This window comes from Bombus huntii, chromosome 10 (genome assembly GCF_024542735.1).
Source record: "Bombus huntii isolate Logan2020A chromosome 10, iyBomHunt1.1, whole genome shotgun sequence".
Taxonomy (NCBI): Eukaryota; Metazoa; Arthropoda; class Insecta; order Hymenoptera; family Apidae; genus Bombus; species Bombus huntii.
In genome coordinates this window covers 8,268,451-8,293,292 of record NC_066247.1, presented here as the reverse complement: position 1 = coordinate 8,293,292, position 24,842 = coordinate 8,268,451, and the positions used below count along the sequence as shown (strand labels likewise).

General features: G+C 42.6%; 6 protein-coding genes across 7 annotated transcripts; 5 read left to right on the top strand and 1 right to left on the bottom strand.

Annotated features, from left to right (window-relative positions):
• Positions 1–2,336: 2,336 nt before the first annotated feature.
• LOC126870787 (uncharacterized) lies at positions 2,337–4,825 on the top strand. The gene is made up of 3 exons (XM_050628822.1): positions 2,337–2,910; positions 3,142–3,317; positions 4,431–4,825. The coding sequence occupies exons 1-3, from the start codon at positions 2,654–2,656 to the stop codon at positions 4,823–4,825; spliced, it is 828 nt and encodes a 275-aa protein (XP_050484779.1). The 5' UTR covers positions 2,337–2,653.
• A 2,695-nt stretch (positions 4,826–7,520) lies between these two features.
• On the top strand, positions 7,521–9,182 carry LOC126870788 (uncharacterized). The gene is made up of 3 exons (XM_050628823.1): positions 7,521–7,669; positions 7,797–8,299; positions 8,552–9,182. Exons 2-3 carry the CDS (start codon positions 7,816–7,818, stop codon positions 8,839–8,841), a joined length of 774 nt encoding a protein of 257 aa, XP_050484780.1. The 5' UTR covers positions 7,521–7,669; positions 7,797–7,815; the 3' UTR covers positions 8,842–9,182.
• A 4,555-nt stretch (positions 9,183–13,737) lies between these two features.
• Positions 13,738–15,663, top strand: LOC126870789 (uncharacterized). 2 transcript variants are annotated; one of them, XM_050628825.1, is made up of 4 exons: positions 13,738–13,947; positions 14,075–14,355; positions 14,481–14,653; positions 14,736–15,663. In XM_050628825.1, the coding sequence occupies exons 2-4, from the start codon at positions 14,102–14,104 to the stop codon at positions 15,053–15,055; spliced, it is 747 nt and encodes a 248-aa protein (XP_050484782.1). In that variant the 5' UTR covers positions 13,738–13,947; positions 14,075–14,101; the 3' UTR covers positions 15,056–15,663. The 2 variants fall into 2 exon arrangements, with proteins under 2 accessions (XP_050484782.1, XP_050484783.1); XM_050628826.1 differs by having other exon boundaries at positions 13,738–14,355.
• A 104-nt stretch (positions 15,664–15,767) lies between these two features.
• Positions 15,768–18,235, top strand: LOC126870790 (uncharacterized). The gene is made up of 2 exons (XM_050628827.1): positions 15,768–16,966; positions 17,501–18,235. The coding sequence occupies exons 1-2, from the start codon at positions 16,381–16,383 to the stop codon at positions 17,920–17,922; spliced, it is 1,008 nt and encodes a 335-aa protein (XP_050484784.1). The 5' UTR covers positions 15,768–16,380; the 3' UTR covers positions 17,923–18,235.
• A 1,871-nt stretch (positions 18,236–20,106) lies between these two features.
• Positions 20,107–21,511, top strand: LOC126870699 (uncharacterized). Its single transcript, XM_050628649.1, has 3 exons — positions 20,107–20,672; positions 20,770–20,829; positions 20,917–21,511. The coding sequence occupies exons 1-3, from the start codon at positions 20,306–20,308 to the stop codon at positions 21,156–21,158; spliced, it is 669 nt and encodes a 222-aa protein (XP_050484606.1). The 5' UTR covers positions 20,107–20,305; the 3' UTR covers positions 21,159–21,511.
• A 117-nt stretch (positions 21,512–21,628) lies between these two features.
• Positions 21,629–23,516, bottom strand: LOC126870700 (uncharacterized). Its single transcript, XM_050628651.1, has 3 exons — positions 22,754–23,516; positions 21,944–22,126; positions 21,629–21,862 (listed from the first exon to the last, which is right to left on the bottom strand). Exons 1-3 carry the CDS (start codon positions 23,034–23,036, stop codon positions 21,714–21,716), a joined length of 615 nt encoding a protein of 204 aa, XP_050484608.1. The 5' UTR covers positions 23,037–23,516; the 3' UTR covers positions 21,629–21,713.
• Positions 23,517–24,842: the final 1,326 nt, after the last annotated feature.

The following is a 24,842-nucleotide window of genomic DNA, read 5'->3' as shown; positions in this document are numbered from 1 at the left end:
AGTTTCGATGTTCGATTTTCAGAAGCTTCTTCTGAACCAGGTTACCTATCGAAAATAACGTATTCGGCTCTGTTCGTGAGCCGCAACGTTGCTTCATCGTTTCGTAGTTGAGAATACCGTTTTTTCGTTGGAATAATTTTATACCAAGAAAATCAATGCTAAACGAAGACCAGCATAAGTAAGGGAATCTATACATCCTCTGTAATTTTGTACTCCGTGTTTTCTTAGGTTATGTTACGCGGAAACGAGAGAAGCAAAACGAAAATTCCAATTTCCCGAGGAAGTCGTGCGATGCACGCCATCGCGCGTGTGTCCCATCGACGTTTCGAGTGGCGTGGCACGCAACACCTTGAACTTCGCCGTGAATTTCGAAACAACAATCTGTAGTCGACCCGTTACTCTTTCCCGCAGTTCCATTCGCTCTCGTCCAGGTCGCCTTACAGACTGCTCGTCTGCATTCCATCCAAATCTAATTACCACCACGATTCTTCCGCGTATCAAATTACACTCTTCGTCTCGTTCGCGTCTCTCATCTAGTCTCTGAATACGCGGACTTTCGATAACCGTCTAACTTTGGTACGTCTCGAGGCTCAACGACAGCTTTCTGATCGGATGAAAGTGTGTTGTCTCTCTTCAGCTACTCTCTCACACGGGCTCTTAACCTTTGATTCCTGAGTTCTCTAACCATAATGTCCTCGATACCGCGACTTCCGCCACTAGAAACCGTTCTTCATTCCGTCAGGTTTCTCTGTTTTCACGATATCTGTTCAGTTCACAACTTTTTTATTCAGGGTGGCCATCCACCGGCCGAGGTACCTTCGCTTTTCTTCACGTGCACGCGTTCGTCAGCGCGGCGAGTCGTGAACGCCGCGTCAGGTGGATGATTCCGCCCGGGGCGACGTTCGCTCTCGAGGATCGGCAGATCTTGATCCCCGAAACCGGCTGGACCAATGGAGACCGTCTTTCCAGAGGGGAAGAGACATGGATCGAGGTGAGATGAAGACAGGTGCGTTGGAAGAACGAGAGAGATAAAAAGAGACGAGACAGCCGAAATGAACGCCCGGCACTCGACCCAGTTGTAAATGGGTGAGCGACCCCGTTCCCGAGATAATATCTCGCGTCCATCATTCGCCGATGAATTTTTTGATGCTCCATTCACGTCAACCTCTGTGGTCGTTAACGATTCTCCTACTATGAGAATCGTTTCGATACTTTTTGCATTCGGACGAACAGTGACGAAATTCACACGTAGTTTTCTATGGGAACGGTAAGGCGATACTTCTAACTCGTAATTTGATGTTACGAAGCTACAGAAAGAACTTAGGATCCCTAAAGTAAATTATGCCGACGAATAACGGGCAGAGAGCACCCAAACGTAGAAATATGCTTCAAGGAAAGAATTTAACGACATTAAATTTCGGGTAACTGTAAACGGCCCAATACCAGTCTAGGTAACTTCGATTCAAAGCCCGTGCCATGCTATTCCGGAAGACTGTAACATTTCCGAATCTCGGTGCGACAACGCTACCAATTTACCCAGAATGTTAAACCATAAACGTTCGTTAAAATAGGTCGATAAGAAGTTTCGTGCATCCCATGACATCCGGAGAAAATAACCACGAGGAACGATTAAAGGAGAAACGTCCTAGTCTCCTTGTCATGATTTCGATTCTCGCTGTCAACCGTTTATTTACGAGTTCTTCTGTCGCATGCAAAAAGGGATTGGACGTACGGTGGACGAGCACTGGTATCGCGCTCTCCTGCTAATAATAATAGCTACGATCGAAGGAATCGGTAAAGAGAGACACGTTAAGTCGTGCGAGAAATCACGAGGGAGCTGCTGCCGTGTATGCTCGTGTTCCCCACGACCTCCACCGCGTAGATTTCCCTCGTTGAATCTCCATTCGACCGAGGAGGGAGCCTCCCTTCTACCATCAAACCTTAATGGAGGCCGAAGTAGGTCTGCTGCAGGCGGCAGGAAGAAGAAGAAGAGGACGAAGGAAACAAGGAGACCAAAGTCATGGGGGCCATTGACGGTGGAAAACGACGAGGAAGAAAATGCAAGTGCCTCCCTCTTCTATTCCCCTGCGGCTATTTCCGGTATCCTGGTCCTGTGTGTTTTACTCTGTTCCTCCTCGAGTTTAGAGAAGAATTGTTGCATCGCCGAAATAACGAGATTCGTTCGAGGAGAGGGATGACGAAAGGGGAAGGAGAGCCTCGTAGAGAGGCCTGCGAGGATTCGAGTCGAAGAGAGGGGTAGGAGAGAGGAGCGAGGAGGCGCAAGTAGAGAGGACATAGGGGGGATTACAAGTAGTAAGAAAGAGAGAGACAGCTCTTAGTAAGCGAACGCGAACGCGAACTCTCGGTGGCCTGTGCCCACGAGGTCTCCCCTCGTGCGATACTTCGGTATAAAAGCAAAGCAACCTCTTTTGGATGTAACACACGAGGTTCGATCGACGCTCATCCTGGCGTCCTCTCCAACCGTGAATCGGCTACGACACATCACCGCGCGATCGTATCAAGGATAATACAGCAACTTTTTCGCCTTCTTCGATTCGAACTTTTTTGTAGACGCACGGTGGTGATTCTTTCTCTCTTTCTCTTTCTTTTTTTTCTTTATTACCTTGTACGTTTCGATCGACACTCGAGGAACATGAGCAAGTACTTTGTGACCATTTTGTGGCTACTTCCGGTGCTGGCCGCAGCCCTGCCAGCAAATGACAAACCTGGAAACGAAAACGACCTAATGGCGACCATCTACAGCGACTGTCTGAAGAAGGAGTCGATCAATTGCATCAAATACAAAGTATTTTCGTACGTGGACAAGATGCTCGTTGATAAGGAGGATATCACGCTCACGGACGGCATCACTGTGGTTAAGACGTCGAACGCCGAGGAAGGTGCACCTAGGTCGGTTTTCATTCGTGGAAAGATATACCTTGCACGAAATTTAAAAAGCGGACATCAGTCTCGAGTTTGATTTAATGGAATTTTGTGTTTCGTAGAATACTTTTCAAATATGATTTGGATATTTCTGTCTGTTCGGTACATTCCAAGTTGTCTCTATCGTTGTATTAATTTACTTGATTAATTTATTTGATTAATTTTGATGGACATTAATCGATTAACGTGTTCTTACAGATCAATCGAGTCTAGCGATTTGGATACCCTTTTATTCGACCGTCTGGGCAGGTTCTTAAGGACGCACTCTGTCAAAGTCGATCTCAAGGGAACCGATATCCTTGGCGCCATTGAGTCTGCCGGTCGAAGTTTCGAGGACTTTACCGACAATGCTGTTGAAAGTCGTGGCAAGAAGAGTGAGTATAAATTGATCCTCCAACTAACTCGAGCCCTCAATCGTATCGATTAGCGATAAAAGGCACTTGAAAACATTCGCTTCGACTCCAGCTAAATCTATCTATTCAGTTTAGAAAATTACGAAATTCCTTTACAATATACTTCTTTCATTTGACATTAACTCAATTATCTATTCCAAACTCAAAGTATTTTCTTAATAGGCCTTAAGAGGCTATCTATTAATTATAAGAACTCAGGCATCGTCGAGTATTTTGATCGGGGTTCGCACGATAGGCTAATCAGATCGCTACTTAACGCAACAAGTGCATGGGTAATTGGGATTCACTCGATGTTAGAGTCAACAGCACCGTGCCAGCTCCCAAGCCTCGTCGTTGGCACTATTCAATGACAACGCTGACAATGAGCCGGTGAAGCTGGTCGCGAGACGTTGACCCACTGAGAAACTGGTTCCGCTTCCCCTTGAAGCGACTCGAGCGACGAAGATGCGATTACCTGCGAGCAGAGAGAGAGAGAGAGAGAGAGAGAGAGACAGACAGAAAGGCCTCTCGAGATCTCACCGCGCGAGATTTTTGACATACTTTCCTTTGTACGCGGGGTACGTCGCCTTGACCTTCGCCTATTTTACTTCGAGATCTCTCCGCGCGTATCGTCCTGAGAAAGGTCGGGTCGTGTTCTTTCGTGAAACGTTTTCAGCCTCCTCGTGAGAAATTCAGAGTATTCAAACGTCGTATTCCCGTGTTCATGAGAATACTTATTCGGTTTCCGTACATTGTATGTTCGTAATCGATGAGAAATTGTAGTCACGCTACGTTAAGCGTCGTTTCCGCGCGCGGCTGACCAGAAAATTACCAATAAAACGGCCACCACCTCCAGGAGCTCCTCGGTTCTGCAACTTTAACGTGTTACCCAAACGACGAAGAAATCGAATGCTTCTAAGTTTTTAGAACATAAATTTTTTGATGGTCGAGAAATTGAAATTTCTTCATTGTTATACACATTGGCACAGCGCTTTAAAATTCTTTCGATTGTTTCAAGGGGACATTAACCCACAAAATTCTACCGAACGTTACCGTTACCACCGTTCACTTAACGATCGTCGAATTCCTTTGCAGAGAAGGCACAAAAGATCCTTGGTCCGTTACTGATGGCCCTGGCCCTGAAGGCAGCAGCCCTGTTGCCCTTGGCTCTCGGTGCGATCGCCGCCATTGCTGGTAAAGCTCTTCTGGTCGGCAAAATCGCCCTTGTAATTTCCGCCATCATTGGGTTGAAGAAGCTGCTCAGCTCTAGCGGAGGAAAGCACGTGACATACGAAGTTGTGTCGCATCCTCATCACAGCAGTAGCCACATTGTCAGCCACGATGACGGCCATGGTGGTGGTTACGGTGGCGGTGGCGCTGATTATGGCGGTGGTTATTCTGGAAGCAGTGGCCACGGCTGGGCCAGGAGTTTACCTCAAGATGCTCACGAGTTGGCTTATCGCGCTCATCAACCTCAATCACAAGCATGAAGAATCTCGTAAAAAATTTTTGTTCTTCGACGTTCCTCACTTTCCTCTTTTCCTCGTCCTCTCAACATCTCTTCCCTTTCGTTTCCTTTATTCTTTCTTTTGTTTCCTTTCTTCGCGACTCTACCGCTCTCTGTTTTATGTATATTTATTATTCCTATCCTCGTCGCTACCTGAATATTTCATACGTTCTGTCCTGTTTTCCTATTCTTTCCTAGAAATTAATTCCCTAGAAATTCCTTAGAATCATTCTCTTCTGTTTCTACGACGAACCAGTGCCTCCACGAGATACTCGTTCCATGTATAGCGTAACTCGAGCCTTTGTTATTTATTCATTGCGCCTAATATGATTTAGTATTTATTTAATTTTATTCATTTGACGTGTGCTATTTGTTATTGCCTGCATTTGTTCTTTATAATAAAGAGATGGCGAATGGCGCGCTGCGTCTTGTCCAAAGGAAAACGTACAACATACGTGAGTGTGAGAATGCGGAGAACGTAAAACCCTCTTCAGGATCGTTTGCGGTTACGTCCGTTTATTCTCTTTTATTTATGCCTTATACTTACACTTGGAGGAATTTTGCGCGGATCCAACGATCTAGGCAAGAAATCTTCTTCTACGTGCAACATACGTCACGTGACAGGACTCTCGCGAGTTTGATATTTATGAAAACGAGTGAAAGTAGTATAGGAACGCGTCGGTGCATCCATTGATACTCGAACCAGATACGACTTAATGAGCTGCTAGCAAGTACGACCGCTATAGAGGATTTCGGATAAACCAGTAGAAAGTACTTTCATGCAACTGAATTATATTTTTTTTTTAAAAAAAGGGGAAAAAAGAAAAAAGGACAAGTTCGGAAATTTCCCCGTAGTAATTCGTCTTATTCTGACACCATCGATCGACGAGACATTCCATTTGTCTAGTAACATCCAGGCACATTGCGATGTCAATTTCACGGCATTCTGTAGTAAATAATGGCGAGCGTTCGCTCGACCGTGTCGCTACTGACCTAGCTCCGGCCAGCGGTCGTTTAATGGCTCGTAAAGTTTACCTCTTTTTCGCCAAGCACCCTCATTACTACTGCATAGATTACTCATGGTACAGTGAAACCGGATGCACCGCGAACTTCCAACCGGTAACCTGCATACCGACCGTATAATGAGAGGCAAACTGACACACGTGGATTGTGTGTGCATGTTCGTGTTCACTGATCGGAGCAAGGCCAAATGCGAGTGAACACGATGGTCTCATTGGCGAGCAAGTGACGCGTGACACGGGGTTTCATTAATAAACATGGCGATGCAGAAAATCAAGGGGTCGCCGGTGTACACGCTTTTGCTTGTCGAACCGGAAATCATGGTTCCTACCGATGTCAAGGTGGCGCTCGCGACATTTCGCTTTCGCCATTTCTCACATCATTTTTACGTACGTGACGCGAACTCGTCATGGAGGAACTCGTGACGAGACATAATATATCAATTTTATTAATTTACCATACTAAGTTATGTTGACCGGAGATTTCTTCGTTTGTTTCTCCTCTATCAGTGACCTCGTTAGATTCGCGAAAATTCATTAGCATTCGAATTATACAATTCGTTGAGTCATTGAAACAATCGTCAAATCATCGACCGACTCATCGAAAACGGTAGTCAAGCGTGGGAGAAGAACGAGCTAGAAAGAACGAAAAGAAATCGAGGCGGATCAGGGCCAGTTCCCCACCGAAATTTCATTGCTGGCTCGCTGCTTTCCGATGCTTCACTGCGCTCATGAACCAGAACATTAAGAGAAGGATACCCCCTCCGAGGGTCCGTGGCCTACGCGTGTTTACCACATGTAACGCGTTTTCACTTGGTGTGGCCCAGTTAACCAGTCCGGTCGCCATCAGCCAGGACGAAGATGGCAAGGATGCGTGGTACCGCAGGATAAGAGGGAAAACAGCCGCTGGGAACGCTAACCAGGACGGCTGAAACGCTGACAATGACTAACGGTTATCTTTAATTGACGCAGCTTCGTTTCTATTTTTGTTCGTGTCATAAATGTAGAATGTATCGTCTCAAAACATATATTACGCGCATCGTTATACCTCCGTTTTACTATAGAATAAAAAGAAAGAGAAAGAAAGAACCTAGTTATTTGTGATTACAACATACGAGCGTATCATGATCTGGTTAATCCGATACTTCCAGCGGATCAGGTCGATCAACCACCATCTCTGCCGTGATGCTTTCGATTTCAGGCTTATCGAGACACGACGATAACACGAAGGAAAATCACAGTAGAAGGACATTCGTGTAGAAGACATGTACACACCTGGTTGCCACGAACTTCCGATCAGAAACGCTGACATCTGATCTGGTCAGACCGGTCGAGCGGAAGAAGTCGAACGACAAGGGCGAGGACGACGATCCGGTCGAGAGTAGCGAAACGATTCGCCGGAATCGTCGGTTTTATCGATGGCGAGTTGGTGGGGCTGGGACGGTAGGAGAGGAGGGATGCGAATTCCGAACTGATCCGGAGAGCAACTCTGCTCTCTACCTGTGGTGGACCCCAGGTGGTTAGCGAGACGCGGTCTCCGCTCTCAAATGATCCTTGGCAATGAAAATTCTCCCACAATGGTGGTATTCGTACGCGCCGCACCGCTACGGTGGGGAGAATATCACCGGCCACGGAGGTACACCTGACCAGATATATAGAGCTAGGGCAGGGCTTCCGCTACGGACAGTCCAGTTACAGTGCTCTGTGTAAGCACGCATCTCGCGGCCCAAAGTGTCAAACAACTCGAGTACCGGTGGCTAACAAGCTTCGACGATTGTTCCCAAAATACCGCGCAGAATTCCACAGAAGTAGGTTCTGTTAGTTTCTACTCGCGCACATTTTCTTGCTAAATTTCCCTCTTAGTGTGTGCGAGGGTTTAGGACTTCCCATCGAAAGATCTTTCTCTGGAACATATAGACATTTTTTTGTTTCCAGGTTCTTTAGATTGTACAAAATGAGAGATTTTGCTTATTGTTCCGTGTACCTGGCCTTTTTACTGGCCATGGCTTCGGCTAGATCAGCCGAGACTAATCCCACGACCAATTCCATCAATGAAGAGACAGCAAGGTCTAGCGGAAACAGCAACGTGTTTGGAGATCTTCGACAGATGTACCAGATTTACAAGGAATGCGCAGACGAGGATATCAGTTCTTGTTTGAAAGTGAGGTTGCTGTCGGCCGTAGACAGGGTGTCTAGGAGCACGCAGTTGAACGTTGCCGACGGTGTTACCTTCGTTCAGGACGAGCCTATCTCTAACGCGGAGGAACCACCGAAATCTCTTCAGGAGATCGAGGCCGGGCTACCTAGGGCTTTGGACGACAAAGAAAATGCGTTGAATACCATGATCTTCGACAAGGTGATGAAATTTTTCCAAAGCCATACGTTGAAATTGAAGCTGCCCAATGTAGAAGAACTTCAACGGAGTTTGGTGGAAGAAGGTGAGAATTTATACAATTGTCGATATATAACATTAGAACTGGTCTTATCGTGTCAACTCGTTAGAGCATTCATCCGAAAAAAGAAAGTTTCCAGTTCTGATTTCCCGGTCCAGTAGACCGTACGGCCCACTCTTTTTCCCGCTGCAGTCTTTCATACAACAAACATTTTTTTTCGTACCAAATTAATTTTTCAGCACTCTAATATAAACCATGAAATTCGTTTAGTTAAATTTCGATTATATTTCTTTGCAGGCCGTAAGAAGAAGAAGAATATGGGGGGTCTGCTAGCTATTCCTCTGTTGATTGGTGGAACTTTGGTACCATTGGCCTTAGGAGCGTTAGCTCTTTTAGCTGGCAAGGCTTTGATCGTTAGCAAGCTGGCTCTAGTATTGGCTTCCATCATCGGTTTGAAGAAACTAGTGTCAGGAGGCGGGGATCATGGTCATGAAGTCGTTCAAGTTGCCGGAGGCCACGGATCCAGCGGATGGGCGAGATCGAGTCACGATCTCGCCTATTCCGCCTACAAGCCATCGTCTACTTAGCAAAACAAAGGGGCAACAGCGAGACGTATTTTCAATCTCGTTAGACTTCGCTTTCACGAGGCATCCGTGTGATGTTTGTCGGATGTTGCTTTCCTCTTCGACCGTTCACCTTTCTCATCTTCCCATTTTCTACGACTCCTTCTTTCTATTTGTTCCGCTCCATTCTTCTTTCCCCTCTTTATCGTTTCTTGCTCTCTTTATCATGTTTTCCCTCTTCATATCTACTAAATGATCATCGCTATCGACCATTTGATCGTCTCATTCACAGTATTTATTGTTCTGCGTGGAGCTGCCAGGCAGCAATGTATATTTATAGATATGGAAATATATTAAGATTCTTTGTACCATAGGCGAACTTGTTCTTTACCTTGCTCGTACACCCGTACTCCTAAACAATTTCCCAATTCAATTAATCGAACAATAACATCAATAAAGTGGCAACATATGTCGAAGAAGGAACTCCGAGCAATTCGATGCCACGGAGTAAAGCTTCGGCAGATCCGTATGAGATTCTACAGTCCGCGAATTCCAAGGCTCATCGAAAGTAACGCTGAATGAAACGAACCACGACACGACCAGAAGATTCGATATCGTGTTTTTCGCGTCGCTCGATACAGGGCACGAGAGCGTCCCTACTTCCGTCTTCTTCCTCTTTTGCGTCGCGATCAAGCCAGAGACGAGACGAAGAGAGTAGAGACGCGTTACCTACATACTGGAAACGCGCGAGCACCTTACGCACTTGCCTCGGACCTGGAAGCTTCGAGTACTAACACACACACGCACGGTCGAGCCAGACACACGATCGAGAAGTAAACCAGGCCGAGCAGGCCGACCAGGCCAGTCAGCATCCGCGCCGAGCCTTTTCAACGTGAGTTTAACACTCTCTATCATTCTGAAGAAAAGGCTGTGTCTCTCTTTCTCCCAGCATGCGTTGGCACAATCCCCTCCTACCCATCGGTCGATCGATCCTCTCCCTCTACCTTCTTGACGATGTGAGGTTCATCGATCCTCAAACACATCTTGGGTCAGGTGGTCCCGTTCTGAAGATGCCTCGGCCCTTTTCGACACTTCCGAAAGTCGTCCCGAGAGTCCACGAATCATTTACCTCCTTTTTCCGCACCGACTTTCCGTCTGTTCCACGTGTTGCACGAGATTTCATTAATGGGAAGATTGCTGAAAAAGAGTGGATTAGGTTCTTCTGTTTGGTGCGTAATATGAGAATTATGATCTGTTCGAAGTAGTATCAAGAGTGGAACGAATACAGTTTCTTTTCTTTCTTTCATTCTATTCGAATGTGAGAGGCTAACGTAGGAGTGTAATGTAGAAGAATGAATTAAAATCATTGATATGGTATTAATTGGTTATTAGTATGATATTATTAGAATTTATTGAGTTAATTGTGCTGAATATAGGTTGCGGTTCGAGCTTCTTTATCTTCATTGTATATTTGGAATTAGAGGTATGATCGGCTAGAAGTAGTACTGAAAGTAGAACGAATATGCGTTACCATTTGAGTTCTTTCTCTTCTTTATTGCGTTCGTATTATATTTGGGGGTTAATATGAGACTGCAGAAGAATAGATCACAGTAGTTAATCGTAGGATTATGATTCGTTAAAAATGTGATGGAAAGTGGAACAAATATCGGTAACAATTGAAGTTGTTTTCCTCTCCATTATGTATTTGAAGATTGTATAGGATGATGATGCTATAGATTACAGAAGCAAGAGTGTAGAAAGAGAAGAATGAGAACTCATTCACGTAGGTGCATATATGTATATGGAAAGCTTTCTTTTTTCGGCTAATAGCAACTGGGCACAAAATGCACGAATCAGAGTTGTCGGATCAGATATACGTAAATCGTGTTCATTCATTAGTGCCAGACGCGTCTCCGATTCTCCGCCGTGTGCTACTTTTTCTTCTCCGGAGTAGTTTCATTCATAGACTGAATTTAAGCTGGAAGATCGTCTGTTTCGAGTACCAAAGTAATCAAGAAGCTGCGTTATCACGATAGATTCACTCCGTACAAAAGTGATCAGTTAACAAATTTGTCAACGAACACATAATATAATACAACCAATAATCGTACACGTTGAAACCTCTTTACGAACTAAATTCATCCAACTTGAAACTTTATTTCTCTAGAATTTAGTGACTGATCGTTTCAATGAGAAATTCTATTATAGAGGGTTAGACATGATTTAAACAAGGAACCATTTCCTATAACGTACGGATCGACATTTTCTACATTCACAGGGTTGTACGATAAAGAAGAAAGCACAAGGAAGAAAGAGAGAAGCACGAGAAGCTCGAAGCCTCGCTTCGTGAGGGCCTTGACCTGACCTCGATCCTCGGGCGAGTTCACTCTCGCCGGCGTCGTCGAGAGGAAAGTGTTCCATTACCAGCCACGCTCAGTTCTGAGCCACCTCGTTCTGCCATCGAGATTAGCGTTTTGGTCATCGAGAATATCTGCACAGTCGCACAAACCATCCGTAATAATCATCAAAATAACGCGCGTTGCACTTTCATTCACGATACGTTTCATCGATCAGTAGATCGTTCGATCTATCAATGATAAGAAAGTTTTACCTTAAGAGAGAATCGAAATTAACCGACGCGACGTTAGTAGCCAGCCATGAAGATAAAGTGAAAGTTCTTCTTGGGAGAATGTAACGTTGGCGATTTTGTCTTATTTTGGTCCTGTTGAGTTTTCTCGTCGTTTGGTTCTATTGATACGCGAGATGTTTGCACACACTTTCGCTTTATGGAATGGAAAATCGCGAAACTCGTTTCTAATGACTAGGTGGTTGGATGATGGCTGTGTTAGAATCTGTAATTGCTCAATCATTACCGAAGAATTTTTTCAGTAGATGTTTTTCTACATTATATCTTATGATCTTAAAATTCTTTATTATAATTACGGATTTTCATGCATTTATAGGAAATTTCAAAGCGCAAAATGGCACAGAATGCATACAATATGAAAAAATATATGGCATATCCAAAGTATAGTATTGCCTATAATACTTGGCATATAAAACACTTTTCTGCAAAGGTCCTACTTTTTTTGCATAAAAATCCGCAGTCTAATAAAAAATTATTAACATTCATCGGCAATAAGACACTTACTCGTTATATTCACTGAAAAATTCTAATAAATCTCATCTTAATTATTACTGTTCGTTATAAAATACATGTGTGTGATGCAAATGAGAGGAATGATAGATTCATGATAAAATAACTAGAAAGTAAAAGCAATGAGCATTTAATATGTATTAAATACGAGTAGGTGTTTTAATATTCATGGCGGGCAATATACCTAAAATAAAAAAAAATAAAAAATAGATGAGATTCACGTTACCATACTAATATCTTCTTTAAATTACTTTCTATTAAAAAGCAAGATAAAAAAAACTCTTCGCAGAATTAAGTCATAAATAAAGACAGCGTGGAATTAAGGAATTTGAAGCAAGGAAGTCCGTTCGCGGAGAAAGTAGCGGCGATCCAATCTCGTGTTCGCGTCGATCGGAAACGACGCCTTTGCCCTCTCATCTTTTTGCTTCTCAGTACATTTTTCTAGGTGTCTTCGGGGTCACGTCGAGGCGCGGCCGGTTGTTCTCCTTGACGAGGTCTGGCGCAGTCCCAACTCGTCCACGCACTACGGACATTCCATGAAAAACCGTTAAACGTTACGCGCGACTGTCGCAGGAATACATTAATTTCAAACAGTCTACCTGAACCTGTCGCATCGCTACTGATATTCGATTCTAACGAATAAGATGCTGAACAGGTGGAAAAATCTACCCAATAATGCGAGACTTGATGATAACTTACGGGCATAGAAAAAAAATCCATCGAGATTCGTTCGTACACCGAAGCGGAATAGAACAACGGAATTTTAAATAGGTAGAAGGAAGAAGGAGAAAAGAATTCGCGAACTGGGTGCGTATGATTCGTTGAATAGGAGGTCGCTGCGAGGAAAGTTGCGGAGGCGTGAGATTGAAGTATCTTCTACATAATGCGAGGTATTATACGGTTTGTTGAAAGCGAAATCGCGGCGGTTATCGCTCGATCCTCCGTCTTCTCGATCCTTCCATGTACCCCGACTTTCAAAAAGTATTACGGGTCGTGAAATTTTATGATTTTCTCGGGCAAGCTTCTCGCAAAGTTATTTTATGAACTACTACTATGTGGACGTGGTAATTATATTCAAAACCAAGTTTCAATATTTTAAAATGTAGGTGATTATTCTAAAATACAGACAGGTTTGTAGTAATATTCTGTGAGAAAGTAACTCCATTGTGTGGTATATTTGTAGAAGAAATTTTGAGACAACGCTATGAGAAACCATTACAACCGAGTTCTCAGCACCAGCGATCCCCCGTGAATATCATTGACCCTGAATATTCGATTTCTAAATACACCTTGCTCGTCTCTCTCCAGAAACAAATACGGTACCCTAGAACGAGAAAGTAACCGAGTTCTACGAACCTTTTGTCGTTTACACAAATAATTATCACGCTTTAACACTGATTTACCTAAAGATTCAACGTGGAACACAGCAGTAAAATATACCCAACTAATTAACAAATTCAAGACAACCAAACCGATGTAGTCAATCAGTTTACTTCCTAAATAACCGAAACCACAATTTCACCCTCGTCGATAGTACAAAATGGTATTTAATGATGCCAAAAATTCTTTATCAAAAAGTCATAGAACATACTGCAGCCCTGAGGCCAGAGGCCCGAATTTTCTCGGAAAGGGCTGCGACACGTGAGCACGCTTCTTCCAGTAATATCCTCTCTCTCTCTCTCTCTGGTTCCCAATGACCAATCATCTGATGGGTGAGTGCGCGCGTGTGCAGAGAGCGTCAGGGCTGGTTCGAGCTTGCCACAGCCAGAGAGGAGAGAAGCGAGAAGGACCGAGCGAGCAAGCGCGCAGAGGCGCGTCAACGGGAGAGACGCGCGCGACAGGGAAACACGGGACGACCGCCTGGAGGAGAACCAATAGCTCGTATGGGTTGTAACCCAGGCGGGGACCAGGTCGGTGGGGGCCATCAAAATTTCAAAAACGTACGCGGACCCCTTTCGCGAGGAGGATAAAAGGCAAGCAATCGTGATTCTTTCAGTCAGTGTCGATACGATCGTTGCAATAATTCCAGCTGTGCACGCTTGTGAAAGGACCAGTATACAGCTATATACATATACATCTCTTTTTGGATTTTTCACCTAGTGATTCCGGAGTATACGATCGTAGAAGATGTTTAAGTTCGTGGTAGTCGCCGCACTTGTCGCCTCCTCGGTGTTAGCTGCCCCCGCGAGCCAAGATGACGGCCAACAGCCGTCGATCCTCGAGGAAGCTTTGGACGTGTACGCATCCTGTTCCGGCGAAGAGGACATATCAGTGTGTTTGAAACTGAAGGCGTTGCGATTCGTCGACAGAGTAGCCAGATCTGCGGATATCGATGTTGTGGATGGATTCAAGATCGTGCAGACCGAAGAAGCTAAGAATAGGTAAGGCTCGCCCGTGAAAAAGTGAATGGATCGTAGAGACGATTCAAGATGAATGAAGATAAGTGGGAGTTCTGGATCGATTCGTGCAATTTCATAATAATTTACGCAAGGGTTTTACTTTTCAGCCGTGCTGACAACGGCAGATCCTTGAACGACATCGAAAGTACTTTACCAGCCGAAACGGAAGCCAAAGAAGCCGCCATCGACCAGGCCATCCTCGACAGAACTTCCAAGTTCCTTTCCACCCACACTGTAGAACTGAGTCTTCCTGAAGAAATATCCCGCTCTTTCGACGAAGGTAAAATTATTAATAAGAAAATATTAATAAGAAAAATTTGCGTATCGAGTTGGTTGCTCTAACCTTCTTCGTTTTACTGCAGCTCGAGGAAAGAAGAAGAAAATCGTCAAATCTCTCCTGCCAATCTTACTGCTCTTGAAGCTTAAGGCTGCAGCCCTCATCCCTATCGCTCTCGGTGGTTTGGCTCTCCTGGCTCTTAAGGCTCTCGTAATCGGCAAAATCGCTCTAATCGTCAGCGGTATCATCGGTCTTCAGAAACTACTCGGTAACAAACAGCAAAGTTACGAGGTAGTGGCTCACCCAGTGCATTCATACGGCCACGAAGAACACCACGACCACCACGGATGGGCGAGATCAGCAGGTTCTGATCTCGCGTACAACGCGTACAAACCCTCCAAATAGTTTATTTGCCGCCATAGTTTCTTCGTTTCAACTCACTACCTTCGTTCACCAAAGTGATCGGTCAGCCGCTGACGATCACCCGAGGACTGCACGACTCGATCCTTCGAGGACTTCGAAACTTACGTGTAATCGATCTGATTGAACGTTTCAATCGACCAGTAAACACTTTATTAAGAGGCTATCGTTCCATTGCGCGTGACCAGTGACCAAACGTGACGAACTGTGACGATTGACGATCGATCAGACTGTTCGACGTTAGCTCAGACTGTTAAAGACATGTTGTTAAAATGTGGTGTCCGGACAATTCACTGCCGGATTACGATCATTACGGTGACACAAGCAGCAAGCTGTCAGACAGACTTTACTAGTAACAGTGGACGGTGGTATTCGAGTCACCCCCGACTCACCCCCGAATTGTGGTATCTTTCTAAGAGTTAACGCTTCGAAGCGACCTCGATCGTAGATCTCGGGTCGAACGCGCTCGGACTTGTAGTCAGTACTTTTACAGGGCTACCAGATTTCATCCAATGATTATTTATATCACACCCTTCTCGGGTTGCCATGTAACTTATCGAACTATTTATAAATAAATATAATTTTATACGGAAGCAACGCTTGTTATGTTATTATATTATAATCCTTCTCCTTTTCTTGTAAATTGAGTTTCACGTGTCTCGTGTGACGCTCCGAACCTTATTCTTCGAATGTGCTAACGAACCATTATTACGTTAACACGAATCGATATTTATTCAAACACTGCTTTCTTCCAACATATCCACTCTCTATCGGTCCACGTCAATATAAACTATCGTCATTCTTACAATTAGTTTTATTCGTCCTTCGTGGCAGAATTTCTCTTCGTTGCTTCCCGACCGACGTTCTGACAGTTTAACGAGATTCGCCTCTCGTACTCTCGAAATTGACCTGCTCGGGTGCATCCGGTGTATCGAGGGACCCTCGATCTCTCGTACGAAATGAAAAGAGCCAGACGTACTTTCGCTGCTCGTAAGATCCGCCGAGTGAAACCGATTGTTCCGTCGCGTGTGAACGCCCCCTTGGCGCCTATATAGTCGACTGATCGTGGGTGTTGGATCAACAGTATTGTTTTGGAACCCGGTCGCCTTACTTCCACTTCGTTCTTTGTTCCTATCTTAAGAAATTTTCCATCTTCACTTAATTTCTTTCCTTCGACAACGAAAATGACGACGAATAGTTTCGTTAGGTGAGAATCGACTACTTTGAGGGAAAATGGATCGATTGTACGTTCGATAAATTTACTGAAACGCGAACTCTTTTACGCAGAATGGAACGATCGGCCTAGTCGCATGCAGGAAACTTCCGTCACGGAACAATCCATACGAAAACTTTATCAACTTTCTCTACGATCTTCTAAAAGTTTTGTTCTCATTTATGAAACCCATATCGTTGTCATGAAGCACGGATTGAGAAGCTCGTGTCTTTTAATCTTCATTTCCACGGGTATCACAGCGATCATGGAGCCAACCGAGGAATCAATCTTGGCTAGCGAAGATCCAACCAGCTTCAACGAAGCTTTCACTGCCTGTTTGGCTCGAAAAGAATTTGGGACCTTCGAATGTGTCAATCGTGGTGCCCTAAGTGCTCTTCAATCGCTTAATCACAAGGATGATCTGGATTTTGGAAACGTGCACTTGGAAAGGGCTGATGGTCAAAGTAGACAACTTCTAGATTGGGATTACGATCCAAAGGATTTTGGGAACATCGTGAAAGCGACGACAAAATTGATTGAACGTAGAAGCCTTAAATGGAATTTAGATAACCTGTATCCAGGATTGCAGTTGCGAGCTGGACCGATGTTAAATGGGAATGGGATTATGGAATTCGTCATCAGTGAAAGAGCAACGTCTTTTGGTGATAGGCAAGCTGGTCCAGGTGAATCCTAGATGCTCTATGAACTATTTTCTTATCAAATATTCCCAATTTCTGTTCTTATCATTTGTTAATCGTCCGTACATTTGTTAGACGTCGTGTAGAATCTGTATCGTCCAGGCAAATTCTAGATGTTCTAAATTTGATCAGTGCTAAGAAAAATTTAAATTATCTCGATTTTATGATAAGTAATTCGTTCAACCTTGAAATAAGCGCGGAAACGAACCCGCGTTCTCCAGGGTTTGCATCCTCGCTGAGGCGGCGTTCGCCACGTGCTACTTTCAGGAAGCACCTCTAGTAGGCAGCACGGTCAAGGCCATTCACGTTGAAGAGGCTTAACGCGCCATTCATAATTCTAGAATATTTTAATATTCATAGAAAACATATTACTGAAATATCTATGACATTACGAATCTGATTTTCGCTACGTCTGCTGCCTATTAATAGTTTCTACCACTTTGAATATTTCTATTTTTGGGTAACAAGGTTAAGAATGTGAATACGGCATGCCTAAATCCTGTCATACAACTTTTTCAGGAAGGCAAATGATGAGGCACCTGTTGATACCGTTCCTCCTAGGCTTCAAATTCAACTTGGCATCTCTTATTCCATTGCTATTTGGATTTTTGCTGATTCTCACGAAGAAAGCTTTATTATTGACGAAGGTAGCACTAGTGATTAGTGGTTTGCTGGGTTGGAACTCTTTGTTGTCTACTGGTCCGCCTAATTATCCAGGGGGAGGATTCCATACGCATGGACACGAGATACCAGTCGGAGGATTTCCGTACTACGAGCATTATAATTTTCATCATAGACCGTATAGGGTATTTCAGGGCAACGACTTCGAACCGTACAGTCAGCATGTGATTAGAGAGGTCGTCGACGTTTACGATAACACGGAGGAAGTGGGGAAGAACAAACGGAATGGCAAGAATTTCGTCTGGGTAAAAAGTAGCTGATGTGACCATTTATGCTTTCTATTACTGTGATCGATATGGGTAATATCTCATAAAAAGTTGACTTCGTTTGAATGTTTCTACATAACGTAGTCTGGAAAATGAAGAAACTTTTAAATTCGCACAATATTGCACAGTATTATATACCCGTTGATACTGACAGGATGTATTTATTCAATATTACAACCTTTTCCATGAAACGTACATGTTTAAAATGAAACACTGAATAAAGCTTAACTTCAAGAACAAAACTATTCAGCGCGCAACCGCTTCTTACGCGCTCGTCCCAATTACACAGAATTTTCCTTCCTTCTTAATAAATATCATTGCTTTTCTTCCCCACTTTCCAAATAAGGATACTCCTGACAATTAAATATCTTCAACCGAATCGCATATAACTTCATTAGCGCCTGAATTCCAGATGATGAGAATAATTAATTATGATGGAATCGAGAAGATGAATTAATAAAAACTTTGAAATTACAATTATCCTTCAGTAATAATCCAAACCACAATAAACCCTCTTTAGTCGAAAATCCTCTCCACATTTACACCCTCTCCATTCACTGATCTCTGTTTCATATACCACATCATTTCATATCTCTCACTGTCGTTTTCGTATGCCTTTCGGAGTTCGTCCTAAAGGAAGAACGGGTTTCACTCCTCCGCAGATCCATCACTCTCAGTTCACTGTTGTGGCGTGTAACTGTATCGTCGACTTCCTCCTTCGCAGGAACGTATCGTGTCCGGGAAATGCTTTTGCTCGTAAAGGTAATAGCGTTCATGGTCCCGTGAACGCTCGCATAGCTTCACCACGTGATTGCAGAGCTCCTTATGTCAAGTGTGACGATGAACACGGCATACATTACCAGGACGATCGACGGTCGACCGTAAAAGTTAGTCGTTTTCCGCCACCGCCACAGCTCGTAGCTTCTACTATTCTTTGTCGCTGTTTGAGTTATTTCTGCACTTGGCTGCCCTGGTCGAACGTGCGTGACGACGGGATTCGTTACGATGTAACGGTTCATTCTTTTCCGTCATTATGGAATTCGTTATCATGCTTAAATCTCCCCGCGTTTAAACGCAGGAATCTTTTATAAAATCATTTCATCGTAAAAGATCGAATAATGGTGATAATCCATTTCCTTTGGTAATTGTTCTCCCTCGCTCGAAGTGGGGTAATTGTGGTCATCATCTACAACAAGAAACGACGAAATCGACGAGATAACGAGTAGAAAGAAGGGCGTCCTGAATTTTGAGACAATACTCGTTGTTATCTGTGTCGAGGTTCCAACGACACGTCGGAATTTTGGTTTTTGCCAGACACCGTGATAAGGCTGTTAAGGTTTCTTCTTTCCTCTGGTACGAAGTAGGGTAATTGCGTTTGCTACCTGAGATGACGCACGGAGAGATGACGAACCATCGGACAAGGAGGTACGATAAATGTTGAGAAGAGTGTCCTGGATTTTTCAGGCCACAACTCGAACAGCCGTGAACAGTGGACATTTTTCATATAAAATTTCATGCGCGCATAATTGCCCCGGTCATTTGTCGGATGTGGCACGTCATGGTCTGTAATCCGTGTCGGATTAACAGTATCTCGGCGAATTGCGTTAACTAATTCGTGGTGACTAATTCATCGGCGTGCATAATTAAAGAATCATCTGTTTGGTACGACGCATCGTTTACCGAGCATTCATCTTTAACGAATGCAAACATGAACTTTCGCCGCCTAATAAAAACACTCCGAATATGAAACTTGATTTCTCTAGTTTCCTTTCGTTATTCAATTCTTGTTACATAATAAATTTTTATCCTATTACAAGATACTTGCGATCTTCAAATCATATCTGATTACACGCCAAAACTCCTAAACCGTAAATAAATTAAGAACTTCTATACCAAAGAATTCTTATATCAAATCCTTTAGATTATTTATTAAGAAACAGAGAAACCGGTGATTATATATAAAAAATAATGCGTGAAACGCAAGGAACTTTATTCTAGCCTGGATTCGCGATACTTGTTAGAAGCGGCCTTTAATTTCCATTTGAGAGCCATTCCACGAGGGTTTCTGCTTCACTTGGCAACAGGGTCAGAGGGATACTTACTTACGGGGCTGTACGACATTGTTTTGGTTCAAGAGTCCCTACTCCTGGAGGAGGAGGCGTTAAACAGCGCGTAGATCAGGTGTGAGTTAACGTCGTAAGGACAACTTGACCGATGGTAGGAGAAACGCGAAATACCCTTATATAAGAGCGACGACGCAGCGATTCGAATTAGTTCGCGATATTTTTCGAGCGGTTAACTTGATCGGCGTGGAATGTTACGCGACCAAACTCTTCGGTGTTTCTCCATTTTATAATATCGCGTATTTTGAAACACGATGGGAAAAAACAGGACTCGTTACATCATTTTTATCACTCACTTGACGCTATTGTTTAACCTGGCGCTGAGTAAGAACGAGTATACCAAGTTATTCGACAAATGCGTCAGAGAGAAGAACGCCTTCGACTGTTTAAAACGAAAAGCTTTGGACATTCTGGATTCAGCGATCAACGATGATACCGTGTACGTGTTGAACGATTACGTCTCCATTGAAAGGGATCCTGCAGCGATTGCCAGGAGCGATAGGTCGTTCAAGGATGAAAATGGGACGGAGCTTACTCTGGATCAAAAGCTGGATAACAAGTTCTACGAGTATATTACTTCTAGGAACGTGAAGCTTACTATTCCTGGAGATGCGTTTCAAGGTATGCAGATTATTCGAGTTATTTAGATTATAAATTCCTTTCGAATAAAATTAAATTTAATTAAAGAGAATTAAAAAATTGGGTTCTTCACTTATAGGTCGAAAGAAGAAGGACAAAGGATACGGTGCTCTCATGATGGGTGCTCTAGCAGTGGGAGGTAAACTACAAATTAATAAAAAATACAACAAAAATTATAATATAAAAGTATCACATGTTCAAATACTGGTGAAAACTTAATTTTTAGCTATGATGGCGCAGTTAGCTTACGCTAAAATCGCGTTCCTCGCTGGTACTGCCTTGCTTACTGCTAAAATAGCGTTAGTTTTGAGTGCAATTATTGGATTGAAGAAACTGGTGTCCAGTCAAGGAGGCGGAGGTCATGAAGTGATCTACGCCACAGGTGGCGAACATCATGGTGGTGGTTATGGCGGAGGAGGATACGGGGGTGGCTGGCAAAGGTCCGTCGACGGTGTTTCTCCTACTTGAATGGATTAAACCCTGTGAAACTTAATTTATTTCATGTACGATACTTTGTTTAGGATAAGCTAGTATAACGGATAGAGATGTTTTTCGTTTGTATATAAAATAAATCTTGACGTTGTTGATAGTTGTATCTGAGTGATATTAATTGAAGAAATTATTACGTGAAATACGACTACGTAATATTTATTAAGAGTTTAAGTGTACTTTTTAATTTAGATATTCTTAAGTAACTTGCTATTTGTTCAGAATAGCTAGTGAAATACTCTATACCAAAAATTAATAATATTGTATTTATTTAATTTATCTTGGGTATACGTCACCCATATATTATATAAACATGACATGAATAAACAATGTTAACTGAATATATATCTTCTAGTAATTCTATATATAAGTAGTTCTATATTTTCTGAGAACTTCGAACCTTCCTTGTTTTTTAATTCAATAATAAAATAATAATCGACAAATTTATTTTGTACTTTTTATTATCCAACATTATTATAACATTAAATATTTCGGATTATATATTTCTACTTTAAATTTTAATTAATCGATTTCTTAGTAGAAAATTCTTCGTCGTTTCCGATAGTTATAACCATATTCTCCAAATCCACCCTGATGGTCGTAGTCCACGTCTGTGCTGAAACTATGCTCGTAACTATGATATGGATGTTTGATTATCTCGTACGATACTTTCTCTTTGTGTTCTGAAAGCAAAATGAACATTTATTAACGCTCTAGGAATAAAGGAATATTCCTCTTTGTATATTTTAATACATTTCACTCACCAAAAGCTTTCTTTAATGCGACCGCGGCTGCAATCACTAGAGCAACTTTGCCTACAATTAGAGCTTTCCCAGCAATCGCAGCAACAGCATTAATTAATACGTAAAGCATAGTCAGCTTAGACGCACCTAAGAAATACAGCAACATCTGTCCATACCCTCTGTTCTTTTTTCTTCGTCCAGTAACTGAGAAAACGAAGTTGTATATTAATTGTTAATAATACGGTTGCCGCAATACTAAATTCAGATGCACATCTATCTACAACAGAAACTAAAACATGAATAACAAAAAGCTTGTCCTGTCACGCGATGTGCAAGATTGTTTGTAAAGATAGCGTTAAAAGGAAACACTGGAACGGTAGCGTTAATTGAATGATTACCATGTAACTTAAGTAACTACTTAAAATCATCTTCATGAAACGGGACTTCATATTTCTACGAGGTGTACACAACAAAACGAAGCAAGATATCGTAAAAAGAATCGTTCGACACGTCTACTATGAAGTTACTCAGTGTCAGACCGGAACGTTCTCATTTTCCTTAAAGCAAGATGTCACGCGCATACGTAAATTTCGCAATGAAGATCTTTTATGAATGATAGTAAAAGAATAAATAAAAATATAAAATAAACGAACACATAGATAAGAAAGAATATAGAAAATATAGAAATACGGATAAGAGAAGATATTAAATTAGATTTACATTCGAGTTAATTAATAAGAACCAAGTATCTATAGAAACATCCGAATGCTTCCTATCAATGGACACTTCAATTCTTCAATTATTTTATTTTTATCACATTCTACGACTCACCCTGTTCGACACCAGAGTTAGCGTTCCCCAGTTCTTTTTCAATCATCCTGGATTCTCTACCCGATACTTCATTCCTTCTATCTTCAGTATGCTGCATAGTCCTGGTTATACATTCGGTAGAATTCTTACCCTGACTGCAATTGATCGGAGTCGGCACCTCGTTATACGTGTTTCTATATAGCAAGGTGCAACAGCATGTGGCCAGAAGACCAAACAGCTGTACGACGAAGATCGTACACCGAAGCATGTTCGACGCGAACTGACCGGCCGAACGAATGGTCATTTTTATAGAAACAGATATAATTAGCGATTACGACATACAGACCGTGAATCTAGCTGCGGAACGTTTTTCTATGCAACTTGTTTTGCGGTATCGTTCGATCCTAAGTCGCGGATACGATACATGCCTAGTCCGTTAGCAAATCCAACCCACGCTCTGTACTCTCTGTTAATTGCACCATGGTCGTCCAGTGTGAAAAAACGATATCTTGATGCATTGAAATCAAAAGGATCTGGGCTAATTACGCGAGGTTTGGAAAAAGCGCGTAATACACGGAGTAACTAACTGTTAGAAGAAACATGATGGTCGAGTTACTGTTCTGTGGGATAAACCGTTTTTTAGTACAAAAAAAATTAATGTTGAGCAGAATATTGAACGTAACATCAAACACCAAGTGCCAATTAACATCTGTTACATCTTACTGCTTAGCTAAGGTCCATCTTCCATATTTTGAATTTTTCGACTTTTTCGAATGGAAAATATCATCAAGTAGCAGAAATTAATCACGGCTGACGATGAGTTACGAGAAACATGTACTTGATGTTGGAAGTAGGAATCAAAGATTGGTTTTGTAAAGCATATCGTGAAGAACATTTCAAACGTGTAACACTTAACGCGTCTATTAACCACTGCAAAGTTATCGCTGGAAGTTGCGATCGTAGATAGAATGAAACATTGTATCGAAGCTGAGACAACTTCCCTAGCTCCGCCTTCCGCGTGGTTTATACGACAGGAAGTAGAAAACAAGGTTTAAAAGGTAGCACCTTTTTCTTCGGTAGCTTTGTGTGCCACTGGGCCGATCGAGCATCCTCGATTCACTGCTTGGAGGTATGCAGGATTATCCTCGTAGCTTGCGAAGGTCGCGGGTTACGCGCGACTTGAAACTTGAAACTGTGCAAACAACGAAACTTCTCCACACCTTGTTCCACGAAATATTCTATTTTTCTTATGAAAATTTCACATTGGAAGTGTTTACTGTTTATCCACAAGGGGTTCGATAAAATGGAAGACAAGAACTTATTCTCATTAACTCATTAACGAGTAAAGATTATCTAATAAACCTTGATTATGAACCTCACGATTTAAGTACGATTGCAACGTAAAACAAATAAATAGTACAAAATTCCACAACAACCGGTGGATGACTTAATGCACAAATTACATTGATCATCGTAAGATTACGCTTACTGCTTCACCTTCGCTATTCAATTTATGCTGCTAAAGGCAACCAATGAACAATTTCACGCATCAGTGAACTTTCATCTCATGATAGAGATTCGAGCATGATATCTCGAGAAGTATATTGCCGCGAGAATCTATGGCAGAAAGCTAGCTCGAGGCGAAATCAAACAGTAGCTAAACAACGAGCATAAATTCGTGGCTCTCTCATGGAGCTAATGAGCCAGGTTAAAACCTTCCGAGTTGCGGATAGCTGACCTGAATCTAACTGAGTCGATTATTTGCCGAGAATTATTTCCGGAGAGTATTTTCTCGTCGGTATTGGATTAGTTTCCTCATCTTATACTTTGAAATGTTCACCCAGCTTCTGTGAAGTTATTAAATTTTGTGTCACACGTGTAAACGTTTGTGTAAACTCGAGGAAAATAGATTGCAGACAGAAATGATCGAAGAGATTCTTGGAAACGAGCTTCTACACTGTTTGACAGTGCGATAAAACAATGAGGAATTCAAAATGAACGATTTAAAGAATAATTGTCTAAAACATAATGTCAGATTAATTATAAACTAGAGTAAGAGTTAGATTAAAAAATACACACGTTCAAGTTTCTATAGGAAATAATTATTAAC

Bases quoted from the DNA above. Each gene is read 5' to 3' on its own strand.
- LOC126870787 (XM_050628822.1), top strand. From the start codon at position 2,654: ATGAGCAAGTACTTTGTGACCATTTTGTGGCTACTTCCGGTGCTGGCC. The intron at 2,911-3,141 runs GTCGGTTTTCAT...GTGTTCTTACAG, and splicing joins GCCGAGGAAGGTGCACCTAG to ATCAATCGAGTCTAGCGATT. The intron at 3,318-4,430 runs GTGAGTATAAAT...ATTCCTTTGCAG, and splicing joins TGAAAGTCGTGGCAAGAAGA to AGAAGGCACAAAAGATCCTT.
- LOC126870788 (XM_050628823.1), top strand. From the start codon at position 7,816: ATGAGAGATTTTGCTTATTGTTCCGTGTACCTGGCCTTTTTACTGGCC. The intron at 8,300-8,551 runs GTGAGAATTTAT...ATTTCTTTGCAG, and splicing joins ACGGAGTTTGGTGGAAGAAG to GCCGTAAGAAGAAGAAGAAT.
- LOC126870789 (XM_050628825.1), top strand. From the start codon at position 14,102: ATGTTTAAGTTCGTGGTAGTCGCCGCACTTGTCGCCTCCTCGGTGTTA. The intron at 14,356-14,480 runs GTAAGGCTCGCC...TTTACTTTTCAG, and splicing joins ACCGAAGAAGCTAAGAATAG to CCGTGCTGACAACGGCAGAT. The intron at 14,654-14,735 runs GTAAAATTATTA...GTTTTACTGCAG, and splicing joins ATCCCGCTCTTTCGACGAAG to CTCGAGGAAAGAAGAAGAAA.
- LOC126870790 (XM_050628827.1), top strand. From the start codon at position 16,381: ATGCAGGAAACTTCCGTCACGGAACAATCCATACGAAAACTTTATCAA. The intron at 16,967-17,500 runs GTGAATCCTAGA...CAACTTTTTCAG, and splicing joins TGATAGGCAAGCTGGTCCAG to GAAGGCAAATGATGAGGCAC.
- LOC126870699 (XM_050628649.1), top strand. From the start codon at position 20,306: ATGGGAAAAAACAGGACTCGTTACATCATTTTTATCACTCACTTGACG. The intron at 20,673-20,769 runs GTATGCAGATTA...CTTCACTTATAG, and splicing joins TCCTGGAGATGCGTTTCAAG to GTCGAAAGAAGAAGGACAAA. The intron at 20,830-20,916 runs GTAAACTACAAA...CTTAATTTTTAG, and splicing joins GGGTGCTCTAGCAGTGGGAG to CTATGATGGCGCAGTTAGCT.
- LOC126870700 (XM_050628651.1), bottom strand. From the start codon at position 23,036: ATGACCATTCGTTCGGCCGGTCAGTTCGCGTCGAACATGCTTCGGTGT. The intron at 22,127-22,753 runs GTGAGTCGTAGA...TCGTTTTCTCAG, and splicing joins TAACTCTGGTGTCGAACAGG to TTACTGGACGAAGAAAAAAG. The intron at 21,863-21,943 runs GTGAGTGAAATG...TTTTGCTTTCAG, and splicing joins CGCATTAAAGAAAGCTTTTG to AACACAAAGAGAAAGTATCG.